General features: G+C 40.6%; 1 protein-coding gene across 4 annotated transcripts; it reads right to left on the bottom strand.

Moving 5' to 3' along the window:
- Window positions 1-16: 16 nt before the first annotated feature.
- Window positions 17-21,368, bottom strand: LOC137857686 (interferon-induced GTP-binding protein Mx). 4 transcript variants are annotated; one of them, XM_068684543.1, is made up of 14 exons: window positions 21,232-21,368; window positions 16,469-16,787; window positions 14,779-14,971; window positions 13,184-13,321; window positions 11,630-11,784; window positions 9,873-10,011; window positions 9,105-9,303; window positions 7,595-7,673; window positions 6,529-6,651; window positions 5,778-5,919; window positions 5,043-5,201; window positions 4,239-4,315; window positions 2,545-2,784; window positions 17-548 (listed from the first exon to the last, which is right to left on the bottom strand). In XM_068684543.1, exons 2-14 carry the CDS (start codon window positions 16,751-16,753, stop codon window positions 315-317), a joined length of 2,163 nt encoding a protein of 720 aa, XP_068540644.1. In that variant the 5' UTR covers window positions 16,754-16,787; window positions 21,232-21,368; the 3' UTR covers window positions 17-314. The 4 variants fall into 4 exon arrangements, with proteins under 4 accessions (XP_068540644.1, XP_068540615.1, XP_068540634.1 ...); XM_068684514.1 differs by having other exon boundaries at window positions 14,779-14,974; window positions 21,232-21,367; XM_068684533.1 differs by lacking the exon at window positions 21,232-21,368 and adding an exon at window positions 19,547-19,655 and having other exon boundaries at window positions 14,779-14,974.
- Between the last annotated feature and the right edge of the window lie 312 nt (window positions 21,369-21,680).

Below are 21,680 nucleotides of genomic sequence, written 5' to 3'. Positions count from 1 at the left end.
ACAGATCCACCAAAACTGGAGCTCAATCTTTTCTTTTAAAAAATATTACAATGATGCACAGTAGACAAAGTTTATAAAATGAACATTTAGAAATAGGATAACATTCATTTAACCACATCTCTACTAATGGAGCATTTTAAACAAGAGTAGGTGTTCGTGTGTAACAGACTATGGAAAATAGGACAGAATAGACCACTCTTGAAAATTTGAGAAACTGGCAGTAAAGGTCAGTGCTGACTTTATGTTTCAGAGGGTTTTAGATCAGTAATACTAGAAAATCAAAGTAGAAAAATACGTCTGAAAAGTGAAGAAACCTATAGACAGCTAAAGTCCTTCAGACATTGGTAGGCTTTGCTGAGCCGATTAACTCGGCCACTGAGGTAATTCCTCATTTTAGCAGCTTCACTGTCCTCTTGAAGTAAACTGTTTAATTTTTCCCTTTCTTGCAAAAGATGCAACATTGAGGTCTGCAAGTTGTCGCCGAAGTCATGAAGGACAGCAGACAGGATGATCAGAGGAATCTGATTGGAGAGGCGTTTACTTGCTCCCTGCAAGGAGGAAAAAAAAAGTTACAAGATTTGCTTCCCAAAAAGAAAAAAAAAATGGGGCTATAGGTAATCTACTAAGTGACAGCATGTTTTAAACTGTTATATTGAGTTACTGTTCAAAAAGTGAGTGCTTCTAGGAACTAAAAAATATTTCCTGTTAGTCTCTCTCATGCCTAAAAATCTAAAAGTTAAGATTTATGGGAATATCAGCTGTTCCTTTTTTTTTGGTTGTTTTTCTGTGAACAAGAGCCAAGGTATTTCATTTCCTACTTAGCTCTATCGGCTATCATTTTTAAGATTTATGCTAGGACATACCCACGAATAAAACTTGTCAACAATTTCTGGTATCAAACCTGTTCTCTCTGAACACCACCAATCTGTTATGGTACTGGAAATTAAATTGCGCTTTTTTTGTTCCCCCCAAAAGGTAGCAGATTTCTATATCTAGATGGGGTTTCAATGTGATTGTCCTTTTGACTATGACGGGTTTGGAGTAAGCTTTACCTTTAAGGGATAACATCTTCAGCAACAGTGAGACTGGGCTGCAAGTACATCTATTGGAAAAACTATAAGAATTTTCTACATAACCTGAACAACTCTCTGGCCTGGTTTATCTATGCAAATGGAAACAGATTGTCCTAGAAGAGGTTGGGAGGCCCTTTCCATAGAGATGGCCTCAGGGCACGGGGGCTTAGCTGGTGCTCTTGGGCGATGGGAGGTGCAAAACCTCTCCGAGGCTGGGAGGGAACTGAACCCACCCTTGGAGGCCTTAAAGGGTTTAGGCCACCATCTCCAGAAAAGTCTACGTTTTTTTTTTTGGCTTCAGATATCTTTGGAGCTCAGCAGCTGCAAATCTTTGATCTACAAGGATGGAATCATACTTACGGTGAAAAATACTGAAGACTAGATATTCAGTTTCTCTTACTAGTTTGCAGAGATCTAGTAATAAGGAGCAGTTCAGCTGAGTCAGCAAGAGACTTACTGAGCCTATGTATCCTCCAGGCACTGCTGACTATTGCTGGGGGGCGTAGATGCCTTAAAAAAGGGTGTTTCTCTGCAGCAGAGCTCTACCCAGAACTCTGGCAGACCTGCCATAGGTGACATGGGTTCATGCTTGCCAGGTGCATGCTTGCCATTTGCAAAGGCCATAGGTGCTTAAGAGCTCTCCCCTCATTTCATCTCATCTCATCTATTTGGCCTCTCATAAGTTGCATGGAGATGTGATGCCCTGGCATCCATTGGTGATTGTTGAAAAGGCTGCTTAGGGCATTTACAAAAATGTAGAACTCAAGACTTTGTGGTATAGCAGAGGGTATTGTGGGGCTGGAGGGAAGAAGCTTATGCAATTCTGCTTTTATCTCTTGCTCTATTAAAACTGATGGCTTTCTCTCCCTCTCAGTATGGAAATCTGGAAGAGTAGCCTGAACATTTAATTGCAAGAATTTGGCAAAACCTTGCTATTGAAATTCAAGGTGAACCACTACCTAAGTTACTGCATTATTAATATTTAATTGGTGCTTTCTGAGTGAGTTCTATGAAACAGAGACCAAAAGCGCCTTCTGATACTATGCATTCTCTTTGATCTCTTGCTCTGAAATACTCTTTTATTAAAGCATCCAATTTTCTTTGCTTAACGTCTGCTGAGCTATCTGCAATGTGTTATATTCGCCTGATCTCTATATAGAGCCAAATTCATTTTAACCAAACATCTGATTACCACTCCTCCCGCCCCATGAGTTAGTACCCAACTGGCAGCCACAGCAACCACTTTCTGGAGGTAGCAGGACATGCATGATCAAAGCTCCTTTACTGGAATACAGGTCTTGCCATCATCTGAGTATCAATAACTTTTCATTACAGGGCTAACAGCTCTTCCCCATCTTCTCCTCTCCCCTAAACCAGGTAAGTAACAGTCCTTCCATCCCCCAGCACTTGTCCCCATAGGAAAAGCCAGCCAGAGAGCATTGCTGTGCGGGCTTGTAGGCCGTAAACTCACAGTAAAATAGGCCTTCGTGTGAGAAATCATTTCCTGGACGAAGATGGCATTCTTATCTGAAACGGATGCAAAACTGATCTTCTTCCCACCGTCTTTGCTGAGTATTTCTGCCTTGGTAGAGTTTAAATCATCCAAGTAGATGTTATCCTGGCAGTATACGATTCTCTCCATTTTAAACTGGTTCCGGATGTGGTTTTCAGCATTCATTGCTTGTGTATTTCTAATGACATCAATTTTGGCCTAGGGGAAAAAAAAAATAAATAAAGTTCTGAGATGCTTAGTAGTGTCCTTGGGGCAAGATGAGGTGGATGTGGTATTCCACACCTCACTGCAACACTGGCTAATCCCAGGTTGGCTCTTGGTGCATGCTGTAATGCTCTAGCTGCAGGTTCCTCTGCCACTGCAGAAAGAGCAGGAATAGGCAGCATTTGGTCTCTCCATTAAACAGGAGTGGGTTCAGTCATACCCTGGTGCGTAGACCCTGAGGGAAAATACCAAGACTGGTGGGAACAAGCAGCAACTGCCAGAAATTAGTTCAGCCAGCCCTCTTTTTTTGCATGCCTTTTGGATGCTTTTGCATGCATTTCAATTGCTTGTTCCTCTTGCATTAAGCCGTGATAGCAGGCACTGAAGTGAAATGCATTTCCTCTCCTACTGGTCTCAAAAACTGCTGTTTCCTATCTGTTGTCAGCAAACCAACCTTGTCTACCTCCTTGCTATCTGGCATCTTCATTAAAATAATCTGATGCTTTCTGGCCTTTTTGGTGCTTCCACCTAGAAGCCTGCAGGAGCAACAAATTCCCCTTAGTCATCCTTAAGGTCTCCTAAAATGCTACCTTAGCATCCCTGCATCAGAATAGTTTTTTTGTTTTGTTTTGTTTTGTTTTGTTTGTTTGTTTTTTCCAGACTCTGCCAAAACCTCTTCCTTTCTTAATTTCTCTGATTGTGCTGTGCCTAAAGATGCACCCAAAATTCCTCTGTGCTTGGCTGAAATAGGTTATTTGCTTGCTGTCTGGTTGACTTGGGACTTTGGTAGGATTTGGCCATGCAAGTCACATAGCAAATCACCTGTTTCACTCACATTTGCCTTTGAGTTTCCCTTTAACCATTGTGCCATGTGAGTGGGCTCTGCTTTCTGGCTGGCCTGCGATGCTTCTCACCTCTTCCTCAAAGCTCTTTCACAGAAAAGGTCTTTGAGGACATCAATGTCATTTAACTCCACCCCAAAACCTGGAAGCCTCCAAACTGTGAACAGGAGTATGCTGGCTTTCATGGTTAAATGATTTTTGGCTTTTCTGCCACTGCTCCTTTTAGTCAAAGGTGAGGAGCTTGCCCTGGCTAACACCCTGGCTTTCCTTTCAGAAAGCAACAAGCATCCCCCCAGTGCTCAGAGGCTACCCACATGCTTAGAAATCATTGCAGGACTTAGAACTGAAATTAATGATAGACTTTTCAAGGCAGCCACACCACATTTTCTGTGCACAGAATGCAAAGAAAAATGCACTTTCATTAGTGTCATTACAAACACGCTTGTTTTCAATTTCTTACTTACTTTATACAAATCATAGACTGTCATGACATTGCATGGTTGCATATAGGTAAAACAATGGGATAGGTACCATAAGCGTGGCTGTGTTTACAAATTACATTCTATTTTGCTCTTGAATTATCTCAGGCTATAGCTAGTTCCTCACCTGAGCAGCTCTATGTAAATTTTTAAAATTAGCAAAATGCTTGTTAGTGAGCTCCAGAAATTTCTCTTCAACCAATCCTAAGGGAAGAACAGACAGACAAAATAAAGTCAGGTAAGCAAATAAGTTTTTAAAGCTATTGGCAATACAAGGCTTGGGAAAACTGCTTGCTTTCTGCAGTATGCCCTTATAACTAATATAGACAGATGGGAATTTAGATTTCTAGGTTGAAGAGCATGAGCCATTAAAGACTTCCTGTAACCACTTACTTATCTGGTCAGAAATTAAATATTGCTGAGATTTCATTGATAAAGCAATTTATGTGCTTGCAGCTGTGTTTGACCAGGTGGTTCATCACTTGGCCAAGTAAGCACATCTCAGAGTGGCCTTCCCGGGGAAGCACTGAGTCTGGCACAGATGCCAAAGCTGCCTTCTAAGGCAAACATGGGAATAGTGACATACTTTTTCCTTTGGTGTTTTTTACTGGATACGTAAATCCCTTTCCCCCACTCCCAGCAGTTGCTGCTTAATGTATATAACATGCAAAGAACTGGCAAAGAAGCTGGAATCTTGGTTTAGGTTTTGTGCATGCCACTCCTTGCACCTGGGAACACCAACCAGCTTGGCTGGTACCAGGTACTTCCACTGCACCACTTCATTACAGTGTTATCTGTTAATAGTTAACTAACTCCCCATTCCCAGCCATGGGGAAGTGTGTTAACAAATTCTGAAGAGCACGTCAAAACACGATTATCAGGCACACCAGCGTCACCCATGTGATGGCCTCATGTGGCCTGTAAGACATACGGATCACGTTGTTCAGTATCACAATAGCTGGCTCCTCTAGGTCTAGGATTTGCTCTTTTATAATGTCCTCAAACGTCCTGTAGTTGATGAAGCCTGGAAACTCCCGTCCACGGTACTGGTCTTCATATTTCCACATTTTACTGGGTATGCTTTTTTGAACTGTAATATTAAGATAACATTGCTTTACTACTAAGTCACTGCATAAATTTCTGATTAAAGAAATTATCTTAAATTTCTTAAAGAAAGTCTCTTTCTTGTCTTTGAAAATGCTCTTGTGAATAACAACTACTGAGCCCATCTTTCAAGCAACGTGGTTACTGCAGAATGGAGCTCAGAAATACTGGTTCTTCATGGAGCTGCTACCCTCACAATATTGGCCAGTACCAGTCACTGCTGAGTTCAAAACCAAACCACAACAAAAAAGACCAAAATTACAAAACGTAAATAATAACAATACCAACAAAACTAATTAATTACATCGTATAAATATTATTATTGTTGTTTTTTCTGTTATTGAGAAGAACGGTTCAGAGAATCAGCACCCAATTCTCTGCCAGGGTTCACAGGCTTGCTTTTATTGCTCTGCTGAGAGAAGAGAGGCTCAGACATCTCTGTAAAGACAGCAAGCTGGATCTCTGTTCCTAAGAATCAAAGCATAACTTGCCTCGCATAACAGCAGATAAATGCTCCTGGCTTCTCTCAAATAAGGTGTAAATGATGGTTTCCTATACTTACCCTTGGCAGCATTTTCCATGAGAAGTAGTCCCCATGTTTGAAATTCTTTGCGGAGTTTTGCAAAAAGTCTGCTTTCATTTCCAAACAAGTGTTCCTCTCCACGTATCACCCGAGAGACATCTTGATTAAATAGCTTGATCAACTGTAATGAATTAAAAAGAAAAAATGAAACAAAACAAAACCACAATGTATTAAAGTTTCATTTATTCAGACTAACTTATACCTGTTAAGTAAATCTGCTGTTGTGATGGTGAGATAGGATTAATTGAAAACATTCCTTCTTTAGAATTTTTATGCTCTTAGCCTTTTTTTTTTCTTTCTTTTTTTTTTTTTTTTTTCTTTCCCTGTGAATTCTTAGAACCATTTACTAAATTGTAATGGATATATTGTTATCAGGAAGGCATTTATTCTCACAAGTGCTGTAAACAATGGAAACTCTTCAGAGAGTTTCAGTGAGCTGGGCAGACAAGTGTAGATTTTCATCCTCTGAGATGCTTGATTTTGACCAATCAAACAATTTGTTGTTAGCTCTTTCGTCACATAATCAGAGGAAAAAAATTGCTAGACAGGAACATGAAGTCCTGCAGTCCAAAATTTTTGCAGGTATAATGTATTCCTGCCAGAGGTCTGCCTAGGTAGCTCTCAAAACCCTGCAGTGACAGATCCAAGAAGCTCCCTGGTCCATCCTGTTGCTTTGCTATCTTTAAAAAGGTCTGCTCAACTCTGTAACTAAATCAACATTGATACTTACATCTGTGAGGAAAGCCAGCTTTTCTGTTTCTATTGTGGGTGTGCCTCGTCTGTATTTTTGTAGTTCCTGCACTGATTTTTGCAGCACCTCACGTATTTGGTTCTCTATTGTAGGCAAAGTTTTCTGGAAGGTAGACAGGAAAGAAGGACCGTTAGGTAGGCTGAACACATCTGGTTTGGGAAGGAAAACAAAATAGCTGCAGGAGTGACCTAGGCCTGTACATGACCTTTGCTGCTCTCGAGTCAAAGAGCTCCATGTCACCTGCATCCCAAGAGTCACGGTGGGATAGCACCACATTGCAAACGTGGCCTTATATGTCTCAGGGGCTACCTGAGATACCGGGGTGGACCTCCCTGCAGAGGAGCTGCAGTCTAGGTTTCACATACAGTGAGCCAAAAAGTGTCTCCTGGCAGCTTGTGATGGGAATGTACTGATCCTTCTATTCCTGACAAATACATGGTTGGACATGTCTGTTTGATTGCTTTTTTAATGTAAGTTTACATAAATACAGATTTTTTTCCTCCTTCAGGGCTGAGTTTAGATGATTGTTGCATTTTAGCATTTCCCTTCATGGAACAACTATATTATTTTGGATATATTTCTATAAAATAATAAAATATATTAGTTTACTAGTATCATAAAATAATTACATCTTAATTGAGATTTTGAAGACATTTTCACTTGATAGAAATTACTGTGTTTTAGAAAGCTGATAGTAGTAACTTGTTGCTCACCCTATCAACACTTTACAGACAAAAAAAGTATCATGACTGCCATTTAAAAGGCAGGGGTTATAATACACAAGCAGATTAAATGAATTGCCTATTGCCAATCTTTTGGTTAAAGGCAAATCTGAGGACATACCATGGTTTTCCTTGCCTCTAACTCTCACCTCAATTTGCTCTCAGATTGCCATATTGAAGGATAGTTAAGTATCTTTAAGTATAAGAAGGATAGTTATGTATGCATATAAAGAAAAAAAATTGCAGTTCAAGGGGGAAGGGTTGGATGTATTTTTAGGTAGTAACTGGTACACGTAGCTTAGTATGACACCTCTGTTACTTACAATAATATGTGCCACAAGTTCATTTGTGAGCTTCATTGCCAGATGAGGAATAGTAGCCTTGTTTTCATCCAGAAGAATGCTGCAAAAAAGGGGGAAAAGGAGGTTTGGGACAGACCATGTTTACAAGGTAAGGAGGCAGCACTGATGATGTTCTGCTGTACACACTGAGTAAAAAAATAAAAAAAAATAAAAATGCGGCAGCAGCCAAAGGCTCTGTGGAATCCACATCTTTTCTGCAAGATTTACTTAACAGCCACTGCAACTAGTGGAGCCAAAGGAAACGGAGAAGAATTTAAAAATGGCCATTTCTAACAACAGATTATTGTACTGCTGTTATTCCTTCATGTGAGAAGTATGCTGGTTCAAAATCCTTTTTACCTGTTATTCTTCATGTAATGATTGATTTGCTGCTGACTTGTTTTCTGGGGAAACATCAGCACAAACATTATCTTTTATCATACTGAATTTCGCGGTGTTTTCCAGTGAACAGAAATACTTCGGTACTTAACTGGTTGTGCTCAGATGCATAACCTGACTTCTTTGGGACTATTCTGATCTCCTGAGGTTAATTGCGCTTAGAATCATAGAGTCATCTGGGTTGGAATAGACCTTCAAGATCATCAAGTCTGACCATCAACTTGCCTACTGAGTCTCATCAGCAAACTATGCTCCTTAGTGCCACATCCACATGTTTCTTAAATACCTCCAGGATGGGGGCTTCTCCACTTCCCTGGGCAGCCAACCTCTCTGTGAAGATATTCTTTCCTTCATCCAACCTAAACATCCCCTGGCCCAATTTGAGGCCACTTCCTTGCATTCTATCGCTTGTCACCTGGGAAAAGTGGCTGACAGACTCCTTGCTGCAACCTCTCTTCAGTAGCTGTAGAGAGCAATGAGGTCTCCCTCACAGCCTCCTCTTCTCTAGACTAACCAACTCCAGTTCCTTCCGCCCCTTCTCGTAACATTTGCATTCTCATCCCTTCCCTTCACCAGTTTTGTTGCCCTTCTCTGGTTGTGTACCAGTACCTCGATGTCCTTCCTGTAGTGAGGGGCCCCAAACTGAACACAGTACTCAAGGTGTGACCTCACCAGAACCAAGTACAATGGGATGATCACCTCCCTTGTCCTGCTGGCCATGCTATTTCTGGTACAGGCCAGGATGCTGTTGGCCTTCTTGGCCACCTGAGCACACTGCTGGCTCATATTCAGCCGACTGTTGACCAATACCCCCAGGTCTTTAATGCTTGGCAACTTCTCAGCCAAACTTCCTCTCATGAAGTCAGAGTCAAGGAGAGTTACAAATCACACTTGCAACAAAAATATATTTTAAAAGAGTATTTGCCATGTAAAATTATTCTGGCTTACTAGAAAGCAATACTGCATGGACAATGAGATATAGTGAGTATAATTCATTTTTGGTTTTAACCCTAACTTAAATCTCAACATGTCAACAGGAAGATTTGAAGTGACTTTAATATGCTTTGGGTTAGCTCCTTTATATGAGAAGTACCTGAAGTATTTGTGAGTCTTGAAGAACTGTCTCTCCTGATGGATGGCAGATGCCAAGGTCAGTTTGTTGTGGATGTCCCGTTGACCACGACACTTCACAATCATGTAGCCTTTTCTGAGGGGGATGACCTCATTTTGTACTATGCTAATGATGGACTCTTCAGTTCCTAGGTCCACCAGATCAGGTTTTGTGAGGATCCCTGTGAAGTTACCCAAAGAGAAAGTTAGTCAGGTACAGAAGTTGACAGTGGAAGAGGTGTAGTAGGACATCTAGCTGTCAGAGTGGAAATGTTCCCTGCAGCTTTTTACAAAGCAGCTGTTCTTCATTTCATTTTCTCTTCCAGAAATCTCTCAGCTCCTGGACCTTGCACTGTAATATTTGCTCTATAGTAGGGTTCCCACCATGCCTATTGCTTTGCAAACCTTTTTAGCAGGGAGCAGCAAGGTTTTCCCACAAGTAACTCTGAGATTGACAATTTCCAGTTATTTACAGTGGGAATGCCAGTAAGCCTCAAAAATGCGGTATGTTTAGAACAACTCCAGCTTTGTAAACAGTTTATTTAGATATTTTATTTTATTTTATTTTATTTTATTTTATTTTATTTTATTTTATTTTATTTTATTTTATTTTATTTTATTATTTTATTTTATTTTAATTTTCCCTTCTAGTAGCTTTGAACTAGAACTTTGCAGTTCTGGTGTGTAGCGCAAAACATTTGACCTTCATGGAAGTAAAAGATTTATACTTGCAGTCAAAAAAATATCTTACCAAGTGTCCTTTCTCCCTTAGGGTCCACCTCTTGAGCCATTTTCAGTGCTTCTGTTGTTGCAATATCCACATTACATGGCACCACTACCAAATTGATTGTCTCTTTGCTGCTAATAATTTTTTTAATTAGCATTTTGATCTGAAATGTAATACAGTAGTAATTCAGTGAAATCAAATGCTTGCATGTAAGATATGAGCATTTCTAGCAATATAAGCCACCTCACTGTCTGATGACACAAAGTGTCACATACACTGAGAATGCTATTAAATAGTAAAGGATAACATGGAAATGTGTCAACAGAAGAATGCAGCCTGTTTTCCTACATAAAGATAAATCAAAACACCCAATGTGAATGAGAGCAGATTATTGTTAGGCTTGTCCTGAAAAAAATATGTAAATTAGAGAAAATTTAACCCCTCATACTATGTAAAATTTAAACTCATACATATCATCTTTCATTAAGGAAGTACTAATGATATTTCATAAATAATCTCACATGAGAAAAATGAGTTATGATGCCTAGTTACACACTTATGGAGTGAAAGGAAGTCACTATCCTGACATAAAATTTGTATCTCTGAAAGGAGAAAAAATATCTTTGGCTTACCTTTCTGTGGATGATTTGTGAAAAAACATCTCTCATGACACCTAGTTGGTAACATTTCTATGTTTCAATGCCAAAGCAAATGAATTTTTCAGAGTTTGTGTTGTATTTTAAAAGGCACACACAGGCCTATTGTGTTTATACTGAAGCAATTTATCTCTTTATTCTGAGTATTGGTAAAGGTGTCTCTTCTCTAATCCCCATTCATCCCAATTTCTGACGTGATAAAGTGCTATAGCACAGACATATAAGTGCTATATGTCTGAAGCATGCAGGCAGCTGGGTGGGCAGTGTCACATCAAACCTGCCACTTTCTTCTGAATACAATGGAGAGGTTACTTTCTGATTCTGAAATGAAATTACACTTTCCTAGAGAAAGAAGACCAGACATGGTCTATTTTGTCTATTCAGCCATGTCTCACTTTTAATGCTGATATTTCTAGTTTAATTCGTTTTACTTTTATTCCAAATTCTTGTGTAAAGGTATTTTAGGAGAGACAACATAGTCAGCTTCTGCACAACACTCTCACAGCTGACCCCATATTCTGGAGTTTTGTGTTCTCCAGCATTTCCTCAAAAAGCCACCAGGGGAAGCATAGAGATATCCTCCACGTTAATGCATATTCTTTATACTACAGAAAGGGTCTCTTCTGATCTGGTAGGCGATGAGAACAATGAGCACGAGTACCCTTCTGATGTATGTTGTAAGCAAGGGATGAGAGTACACCAAGCCAGTAAGAGGGCTGATCTGCATTCTTGCTCAGGAATAACATAGGAGAACTCAGACATATTCACCAAGTATTTCCCCAGCACTGGGAAGACACAACCCTCTTGGGATGCATCTATCCTCCAGCCTAGATGCATCCCAACTCTAGATGCAGTCTAGCCCAGGGGCAGTGCTGTGTTCAGAGACCTGGGTCTGTGTGGATGGGATGTTCTGTGCTGCCCTGGCAGGCACCTGGGGTGGATCCTGGTCATCTCTGTTCCTATTAGAACTGTTTTCCTGAAGGCCTGTCTGCTTGCTAGCATAGCTATCATTCTAGTTCAGAAGCCCAGAACAATTATTGCAATGTCCTGCAGCACAGATCTGTATGTAAGGTAGGTTACAAAAGTGAGTCTTTCCATAGGTTGGCATAAGAGACTGCATTTTACCTGTTCCCCAATGTCTTGTGGCTGATTCTTCATGGCCACTCTGGCAATTCCAGGAAGATCAATTAGTGTCAGGTCTGGGACGTATGGGGAACAGATTTCTAGGGAAATTAGTTCTCCACTAATGTTGCCCTTTGTACCAGCCACAACATCCTGGGCTGCAAGGGGAAAAGAGCAAAGCAATGAATACAGGCTTGAAATGATGCATCGAAGTGAAGAAGAAGTGGGAATCCCTGGAAGTCTTTAAAAGACGTTTAGATGTAGAGCTTAGGGATATGGTTTAGTGGGGACTGTTAGTGTTAAGTCAGAGGTTGGACTCGATGATCTTGAGGTCTCTTCCAACCTAGAAATTCTGTGATTCTGTGATTCTGTGAATATGATGACTTCAGGAAGTACGTACTACCACCTAGGCAACTAGTCATTTTAGGCATTTTTTTTTTTTTCCCAGATGCAGGCATGAATGTAAATCTATTTCTGCAAAAATCCAAGGAAATTATTATGGACTATGTGGAGTCCTTTTGGAATGGGAACTGCAGTATTTCACAGACCATATGCTTGTGGACTGCAACATATAAAGACAAAATACATACAAATACTTAATAACAAAAGTGATAGGATAAGGTATTATTCAGTTGCAGAAATTACTCCTCAACATCAAGATACTTTGCAGACATTAATTCTTGGGTGTTTTAAAAGATCAGTAGGTACTATTCTATACTCTTCACACGTTGATAGTAACGTTGAGAGGCCAGGCATTTTGTCCCAGATCTTATAAGGCAATGATGGACTGTGAGCAGCACTGAGGAGCAGGGAGACACTGTGACCATTCTCATTAAAGATTTTCAGCTCTGTAATTAGCTTATTCAAATCATACGACCTACCTTGCAGTTTTTGAAGGATATATTGAAAATCTCCAAATAACATATTGAAAAACTAATGAAACATTACATTGAATAACAACATTGTGGAGCTGTTCTAGTCAAGGAAATATGAACAATCTCACTTTCACATTTAGGGCAAGTGCTTACTACCTTTTAGGTAAGAAAAATGTTTTCTCTTACCACAGGAAATACAATAAAAGTAAAGATGTGACATGGGAAGGGCAATACCTGAGGCTGTGGTCACACTAACTGATGGGAGCTCTGTATGCTCTTCACTCTGTCATCTTTTAACTTTCTCCAAAATCATTGGATTTCCAGCCACAGACACCACAAGAATTCCTCAAGGTTTTGAGCTGATGACACAAACCATTTAGGGCTTCTCATGTTTCAAGCTTGACAGACACAATCCCCAAACTGGGCAAATGGCAGCTATCTGAGGACATAGCCTGAGCTTGTATCAGACATCATGGATCATCTTCATCACTGAAGCAATAAGTAGCACAACTTTCTTAACCTACATGTATATTGCACTCCCTCACCTTCGTCTGCTTTGAATTCAGCTTTTAGCAGCTATGATCCCTGTGTTAGTCCACAGACTTCAGCTCAGCCTAGGAAGCAGAGCAAGGGTTCAAAGGAGATTGAGCAATTCAGATCAGGGCAATATGCTACAACTCACCATTTCTTATTGCATTCTCCACCTCTGATGCATGCTGCAGATCTGTACTGATATCACGGTAAGAAATTTTCCCTTTCCATTCCTGCGAAGTGGGTATTTTTTTCAGTTTAAGTTCCAGGGGACATCGAGTAACGATACCTACAGTGATGCCAAAGACAGAGGTAATGCCATTAGCAGTTGTGATACATGAGAGACAGAGAGTGTGTGTGCACAGCATTGCCTAATATTTCAAAGAGCTGTACAGAAAAGTTTGAAGGGACATGGCCAAAGGACACTCATCTGACTTCCCGCTTGGTGTCACCAGCATTATGTGATGTCAAATGTGGCTTGGCCAGCCAAGTCTTGCCTTGCAAACCTACAAGGATGGAGATTTGTTCCTCTCTGCATGACCTGTTTTGATGCTGCGCCTACATATTATGAAATAAAACCTTTTTCTCAAGTCCAGCCTGAAAGCCTAGATGTGCTCAGGTATTGACAGCCAATACAGGACTTGTAGAACCCATGTGTGTGTATATACATGTATGGAGATGCACACACATGTATGAAGCTGGAAAGTGAATCTTCCTGAGCTGCAAAGGAAGTCTTCCAATGAAGACTTCCTGAGCTGCAAATGAAGTCTTCTCTGATATCCATATGCTAATAAGCAAAGATATACATTTTTTGAAAAAAAAAAAAAAAAAAAAAATCTGTAAGAAAATCTTGGTCCAACAAACAAACAAACTAACTAACAAAAACCAGAAGCAAATTTCAAAACTAGTCACTCTTTGCTGGAAAATACACATGGTTAGATGATGCTGCTGCCTTTCAGCCTGTCTACAATTTCAGGCAAGTATCATAGAATGGCTTGGTTTGGAAGGGACCACAAAGATCATCTGGTTCCAAATCCCCTGCCATAGGCCGGGATGCCACCCACTAGATCATGTTGCCCAGTCTGGCCTTGAACGCCTCCAGGGATGGGGCATCCACAGCCTCTCTGGGCAACGTGCTCCAGTGCATTATCACCCCCTGAGTGAAGAATTTCCTCCTAACCTTTAATTTAAATTTCCCCTCTTTTAGTGTAAAACCTTTCCCTACTTGTCCTATCATTATCTTCCCAAGAGTCCTTCTCCATCCTTTTTATAAGACCCCTTTAAGTACTGAAAAGCTGCAATGAGGTCTCCCCAGAGCCTTCTCTTCTTTAGGTTGAACATCCCCAGCTCTCTCAGCCTTTCTTCATAGGAGAGGTGCTCCAGATCCTTGATCATCTTTGTGGCCCTCCTCTGGACCTGCTCTAACAAATCTACATCCTTCTTGTGCTGGGGGCTCCCGACCTGGACACAAGTATGCTACACTACATGCTTCTTATTCCTGCTCCCTTGACCACCCAAACCATGTGACCATGTTTTTTTGGGTAACACTACAGTGCCCCACCTTCACATCCATTTCTTCAGCTGGAAACTAGAGCTAAGAAAGCCCCTGGAGTCTCATCATTCAGATATAGTCTCAGTCATGGTGTTACCTACTCCCAGATACCAGGAAAAAAACACCACCATCAAAAAATGTTTCACTTTGTCAGACTGAAATTCAGGTGAGAACCTGAGAAGGTGATTTCTTACCGTTGCCCCTAGGAAGAGAAACACCAGACAGGGCTTCGAGGATGGAGCTTTTCCCAGAGCTCTGGTCTCCAATCACTGCGATTGCAGGCAATGACAGGTCTTTTTCTATTCCAAGTGCTCTCAGGCTGTCAATGAGATCAATGCAAGGCCGGATCTTCTCCTCATACTGATTGTACAAGGTGTGTTCTGCTGCCTGCTGGAGTTAAACTTCCAATGATCTTATGAATTTTCCATAATTTTAAAATAAATTATTTCCACAAAACAAAACAAGTTAAACCCCAACATCCTTCTTGGCACATTTTCCAGCTCATCATTCTCTAGTAGACTTTATGTACTAGCTTCTGGCTGTACTTCGTATCACTATGCATCCTTGCACCTCCATGCTATAAATGGATGATTGTAAATATAGCTAAATCAGTTGAGGTTGGCTCAGTGACTGAAACAACCTTGGTAAAAATAATAAATTTTGCATGCTATCCTGAAAGGTGAAAAATGAAAGGAGATTTCAACATTAAATGTGCTTTTTTTTTTTTTTGTTTTGTTTTTTTTGTTGTTTAATAACTGACATTTTCTTCCAGTGATCTACAGACGTACTGAAGGATATGTATGCAAGTACAGACTGGTCACCATAATAAAACAATTTAGTATAGAGAAGATTATCAAATCTTTGTTTTGAAGTTTGGAGATTTAGTTGTTGAACAAACACCAGATCATTCTGCTGTGGTGTTCTTAGTAGGTGGCTAAAATCTCATGATATCATGATAATCTCATGATATCTTTTTGCCTTTTGAATTATTATTATTATTATTTAATACTAACTGCAAGGTATTATACACATGCTCTTCATTTTCATGAAACCAGACTGAGTAATTTCCAACCCTTACCCAGCTGGTCTGCCTGCTGTTAAAGATGTCTATTTAAGTGTATAAAGATCATCCTGGTGCCTTCTCTCAATTCCTCTCACTGTATTCCAGTTGGCCATCTCCAGAAATGCAATTTTGAGAATATCAGTATTTTACAGTCCCTAACGGGCCACCACCATCACTTTTTTATAAGAAAGCCACTTCTGAAAATAAGTCAGATGTAATCAGAAAGCAGATTTTTCTTTCAAGATAAGAAAGGGGGTACACGTCCCTAGCTGCAGGAATTTAAAAACCATATTGTTAACCCTTCCCCAGTATCTTCATTACAGTGTTTGCTGGCTAGTAAATCCCAACCATTAATTTTAATTAATGGGGTTCTCAAGGAATTACCCCATTAATTAAAAAAAAAAAAAGACTTAAAAAAAATCTTTTCCAGTGTTATATATACAACAGATTATCTTTAAGATTTCTTTATATTTCTGTTGAAGGTTGCAGAGCCTCAAATAAAGAGTATCTCCGATTTTAGGATTCCCATTTAATGCTTGCTAATTGTTCCTAATGAAACAGATGTATCTCACACATTAAATTGGCTGCTATGACTCTGCCATGCTTTTTACCACACCTACACTATTTATGCCTTCCAATTAATGGTAGGCACACATCTTCCCAGCTACACAAATGAGTGCTTGGCCTTGATCCCCAAAGTTCTCCTCTGCTTAGACTTAACAAATGCCTGAAGGAACAGAAAAATTCATTTGGAGCACAAAGTGAAGCACAAGGGTGAGCATGAGAAGATCTGTGCTGTTCCAAGCTGCTTGCCTTACCACGTCCTGTTCTCCTTCGTGCAGCTTCATGGACACCTTCTGCTCGTGTTGAGACTCTCTGGTAGTCTGCTCTGGCACAGGAAAATCTATTTCATCATCCAAGTCTGGTGGCAGTGGCACTGCAGAAGCTTCTATACATACTGGTGAGGAAAGTGATTGAAAACCATCTTTCATCAGGTTAGGACTGCATCTTTTGGCCGTTGCTTTGACCTTGAGATTTCTGTTGTACACGTTCCACTGGTCTTCTGGCTTGCTATGTGGCTTGTCTGTGTTACGCTGAGTAGTCATTCTTATCAGCTCCAACCACTCTTTTGTACAGCTTCTGAAATCAAACAAGGGGCACTGAGTGACTCCAACTTGCAACAGAAACCACAGCACAGAAAATCAAAGCACTGCTTTTACCTACTGGTTCAAACCCTTAGCAGAGATTAAGTGGCAGAATTCTTTTCAAATCAGTAAAATTGGTCTCCAGAGTTGAAACACTTCTCCCCACCTCACTTAGGCCACTTTTTTTTTTTTTTTAAGAGAATTTGCTACAGGGTAAACAAGATTGTTATTATTATTATTTTTTTTTTTTTTGGGGGGGGGGAGGTGGTGGTTTCACACTGATGGCTAGCTAAACTCCAGAACATCCTCTCTCATTCTCCCTCCTCAAGAGAACATACAATGGAAAAAGATAATGGGTTGAAACAAGGACAGGGAGATCACTCACCAACTACTGTCACGGGTAAAACAGACTCAGCATAGGGAGATCAGTGTAACTTACTGCCTATTACTAGCAGCCTAGAGCAGTGAGACACTAAAAGCAAACCAAAAACACCTTCCATTCATCCACCCTCATTTACGTCCTCCCACCAAGCAGTGCAGAGGAACGGAGAATGGAGGCTGGGGTCAGCATAGTCCCATATTCCAGTGAAAATGAATGCCAGGGATGAGGCATATTCCTGGGAAAGTGATTTCCAGAGAGAATGATTTAAAGAAATAAACAGAACAAACAAACAAAAAAGCATTATTAAAAATATATATTTATATATATATTAAAATATATATAAAAATATAAATAATATATATATATATATATATATATATAATATATATATATATATTTTAACCTGCCTGTTTTTCCCAAAATCTGCTTATGCTAAACACTTGGGAAAATTATGAAGTTTTGAAATTATGAATGATAAAAAACATATTTTTTTTCTGAAAGTAACTCCTGTTCTTTCATGTTTTTAGTTGAATTAAGCATACAGGTTTTGTCTTTTTAGCAGATGTCAAAACAGGAAGATTAGACACAACATAAGCTATTTTTCCAATGCATAAAAGAAGTTTACAAACAAATTACTTCCTTAATTACTATTCAGTCTCTTTTTAATAAAGCAGTACTTTTAAAAAATATTCCTGTCTCCTTTAATCGACATAAAATATAAATGTTTATGAGGAAAAGCTTGATTTTTTATCAACAATAAAAGACAACAGAACTACTTTCATTTCCATATAGGTATTCATTTCTCATTTTCCTTACCTTTTTCCACACTTTCACTCTCGTTTCACTATGAACTTGATCTATTAATGAATTTTAAGTTTTTTTTTTTTTTCTTTTCCTTGAATGATAACTCAGAGCCTTATCTGTAATAAACATTCCCCCTTCACAGACAACCAGATTCTTTTGTGTTTTTCTATTGCCACGGAAAATAAAGTACTGATGATAATGTTTCTGATAATAATCCCTTCTACTGCCCCTCTCTCCCATTCTCCACCCTCTTTACAATTCAGTGGAATGAATGCATTCTACACGTTTTGGTTTTAACATAAGTATTACCCAGGAACAATTGTCCATCACTTTTACGTTATTATTTATATTCATCGTGCTGAGTTGAGAGCTGTTCTTGTACCACTATTAGCAGATGGCCTCACAGACATGGATGTAGTTCCTTCAGACAGTGGCTATGCAGCAAGCTTTATAGTCACTATAGTCACTATAGGATGAGATGCAGAAGTGGTGAAGTGAGGCCACCAGGAAACAAAAGAAAAAGAAAAAAGAAAAAAAGGCTCCTGGAAGATAAACTTATGGCACCTGGGAATATTAGGGACTCTGAAAACACGGCGACAACTTTGAAATGTTTTGCTGCAAGGGCTGTTTCTGACCATGTACATAAGAGCTTCTTTTAGCAAGGAGATAAGCAGCTGCAGTGGTTAAAGCAACCTTCTGAAGCTGGCCAGAGTCAACAGGCAGAACCTGGCACCTGAAAGACATGTACTGATTGCACAAGTCAGACAACACCCTGCTGACACCAAAACTGCCATGGCATTGGTACGATACTGGTTTCCTCAAACTTTAAGCGTTTGCCTGCCTCTGTGCCAGCAAGGTCCTCCTGTACCATAGGAAACTCTTCTGGGCAGGATGACCCAGTGAGGGCGGCACAAATTGCCAGCCTGGAGACAAGTTGCTTCTCTTTCCTCTGACAATCCTGGCTTTACATCTCCAGAAGAAGTCACAAAACCCATCACTGATTCCAAAATGCAAACCATGGTGCTGAGACTGTAACCTCCCCCCTCTCTTCTGAGCAAAATTTATCCAGTTTGTCCCGCCAGAGGAGCGCACAGACCTCTGCATGACCACAGGATAGCTGTGCAACCTGCACAGCCTTTTGTGTTGTGATTTTTAATTCTGTCTTCTCAGAAAAAAAGAAAGCAATGAAATGCTCACAACGTTATACACACAAACTGCTGGCTAGACCATGCTACTGAGCACTGCCTCCCCACGTTACATATTTTAAAGAGTGTATTCCAATTTAAATGCCATCTTTCGGTTGTCTTCTTTTAAAGAGAGTTAAGCCAAACTGAATATTTTTGTTTGTTTGTTTTAACCTGTGCTATATTACTATATGTTGGCAGAACTACTAATTTCTTTAATTTTTCCCCACCCCAGAAAACAACAAATTCCTCTCCTGACAACCTAATTTTTAACCACACTTACTTTAGATTCTTATGCAGCCTTCTCACCAACTATTAAAGCAACAAAGACAGCAATTAAAATCATATGGTTATTTTTGAAAGAAGGTAAAGGAAAAGTTGTACCTCACAGTACCTGTCTGGCAGCAAGGAGAAACAGTAACTGTTCTCAATTGCTTTGAGTGCTTTTTTATGTACAGGCTCCACCTACACGCTGTGACAAGAATTGGGAGAAATGAAACTGCTCCCAGTTAGCAGCTTTGGAAATAGGAACGTGATGTCTTTTTCCTTTTTATACCAGAGCCACCTTTCTTCCTGGTGCATTGCTGAGGCCAGAAACGAAACTCCATCCTCATCCTGTGATTTCCCCCTGCAGCAGGACCTAAAATGTGCAAAATGGGGTGCTGGCAAGCAACAGCTCCTTATCTCCCCCTAATAGGCTGGCTCACCAAAGTGGCCACTCTGCACCTCTGTCGCTCACCAACAATATTGCCTGGCACCTCTGCCATTTGCCCTCTGGTCCCACTGCAGCGGAAAACAGGGAGTTTTGTTTCTGGTCTCTGCTAAATATCAGGAAGAGAGTTGGCTGGTGTGTAAAGAAAAGGATCGGGGAGGAATATATTGTTTACCAGGATAGGGAAAAAATCAAAGAAATGGATGTCTTGCTGCTGCCCAGCACCCCAATTTGTACAAGTGGCAGGAGGCTTGTGTGTGTGTGTGTGTGTGTGCGTGTGTGTGTGTGTGTGTGCTTTTGGCATCTCCATGCCTGCCCCTCCAACCTGGCCATACTGGCAGGGCTGAGCCATTGCTGCCCTGCGCTGCTGCCAGGCACTTCTCAGGGCTGCGCACCAGTGCAGGGCAGGTGAAGTCTCCAGTGTTTCCGCACTGTTTCTCAGAGTCATTGGCTGTCTTCACTCTCCTGCTCCCATTTTTGGTGTTTTATGTGTTCTGAGCTGTTAGGCAAAATCAGCTTTCTCTGTTATTTCTCAGTTCCTCTGTTTCTGACTGCTGCCTTTATCAGCCACTCTCGATTCCATTTTTTTTTTTTTTTTTGAGTGATTCTCAAATTGCCCAACTTTCCCCTGCAGATTAGACTGACCAGAAATGGCACTGTTGCAGTTTCAGAGCCAGCCCATCTTCCTCCCTCCCTGTCCCACCCACTGCCACCCCCGGGTCACCACTATTAGGGCTGCAGCAGGTCCTGGCCTCCCTCTGGCACTGGTCATCATACCCTCAGGCACGTAGGAGACAGACCTGCAAGGGAATAAGTTCCCACATACACCAGCTGGGTTATTAATTTTGAGCATTGCCGATGGGGTTGTCTTGGTTAAAGGGTTTTGTTCAATCCTCTGCATGTTTCAGAGAGGATTTCTGAGCAGCACCAGAAGGATTCTGCAGCTTGCTCTGCAGGAACAGGACAGGGTTCTCCTTTCTCCCATTGTAGAGATTTAGGTTCTCCTATTTTCTCCTGAATCAGCGTAATAACATCTTTAACACACTGGAAAACCCACTGGGAAATAATGCATTGAAAACAGGTTTCATCTTTATGTAATGATTTATTCCAGCATGTCCCACTGGCAGTACAATTCTACGGATTAAGACAACACAATAAAGGATGTATAAAAATAGATTAAACTGAATTTCATTCAAATCTCAGCTGTACAGAGTATGTTTGGAAATAATTTTGATGAAGAAAAAAATGGGACATACTGTAAGAGTATGCATTGATCCTTGTTGAATCACACAATATTTAAGCCTGTGAGCAGCAGCTGTAGGAAAAGCAAGTGAAGAGAACAGCTATGTCACTGTACCTGCTAAATATGAACCATTTGCTGGCAAATCATCTTGCTGTGATGCCCACCATGGGGGACTTAGGTCCCATCCAGGCAGGAGGCTGTTAACAGAGGGTAGAGCTGCTGGTCAAGGCACATGTCCTGGAAGAGAAAGGGCAGACACTTCTGTAACCTTGTTTTGAGAGAAGAGATGGCTCCACTTCATCATGCTGCAATGCCCAGAAGAGACTAGAGGGTGAAGCACATCATCTCTGCTTCTCCAGGTTTCTCCTACCCTCTGCTGAGCAGAGGGGGAGCCTCCATTTCCTCAATTTTACTGCATCCCTAATGCAGGTAGAACCAGCCCTGGCAGCTGAGGGAGGTGGTGCTTCCCTGCTGAGGTGCTCTGTGAGAAAAATGTGGAAAAGGAGTGCTCACACTTGGAGTGGACCACGCTTTGGTCCATGTAAAACAGGAAGCAGCAGGGA

The sequence above is a fragment of the Anas acuta genome, chromosome 1 (assembly GCF_963932015.1).
Source record: "Anas acuta chromosome 1, bAnaAcu1.1, whole genome shotgun sequence".
NCBI classification, from domain to species: Eukaryota; Metazoa; Chordata; class Aves; order Anseriformes; family Anatidae; genus Anas; species Anas acuta.
Note: the sequence above shows the minus strand (reverse complement) of the source record. Positions and strands in the feature narration are given on the sequence as shown.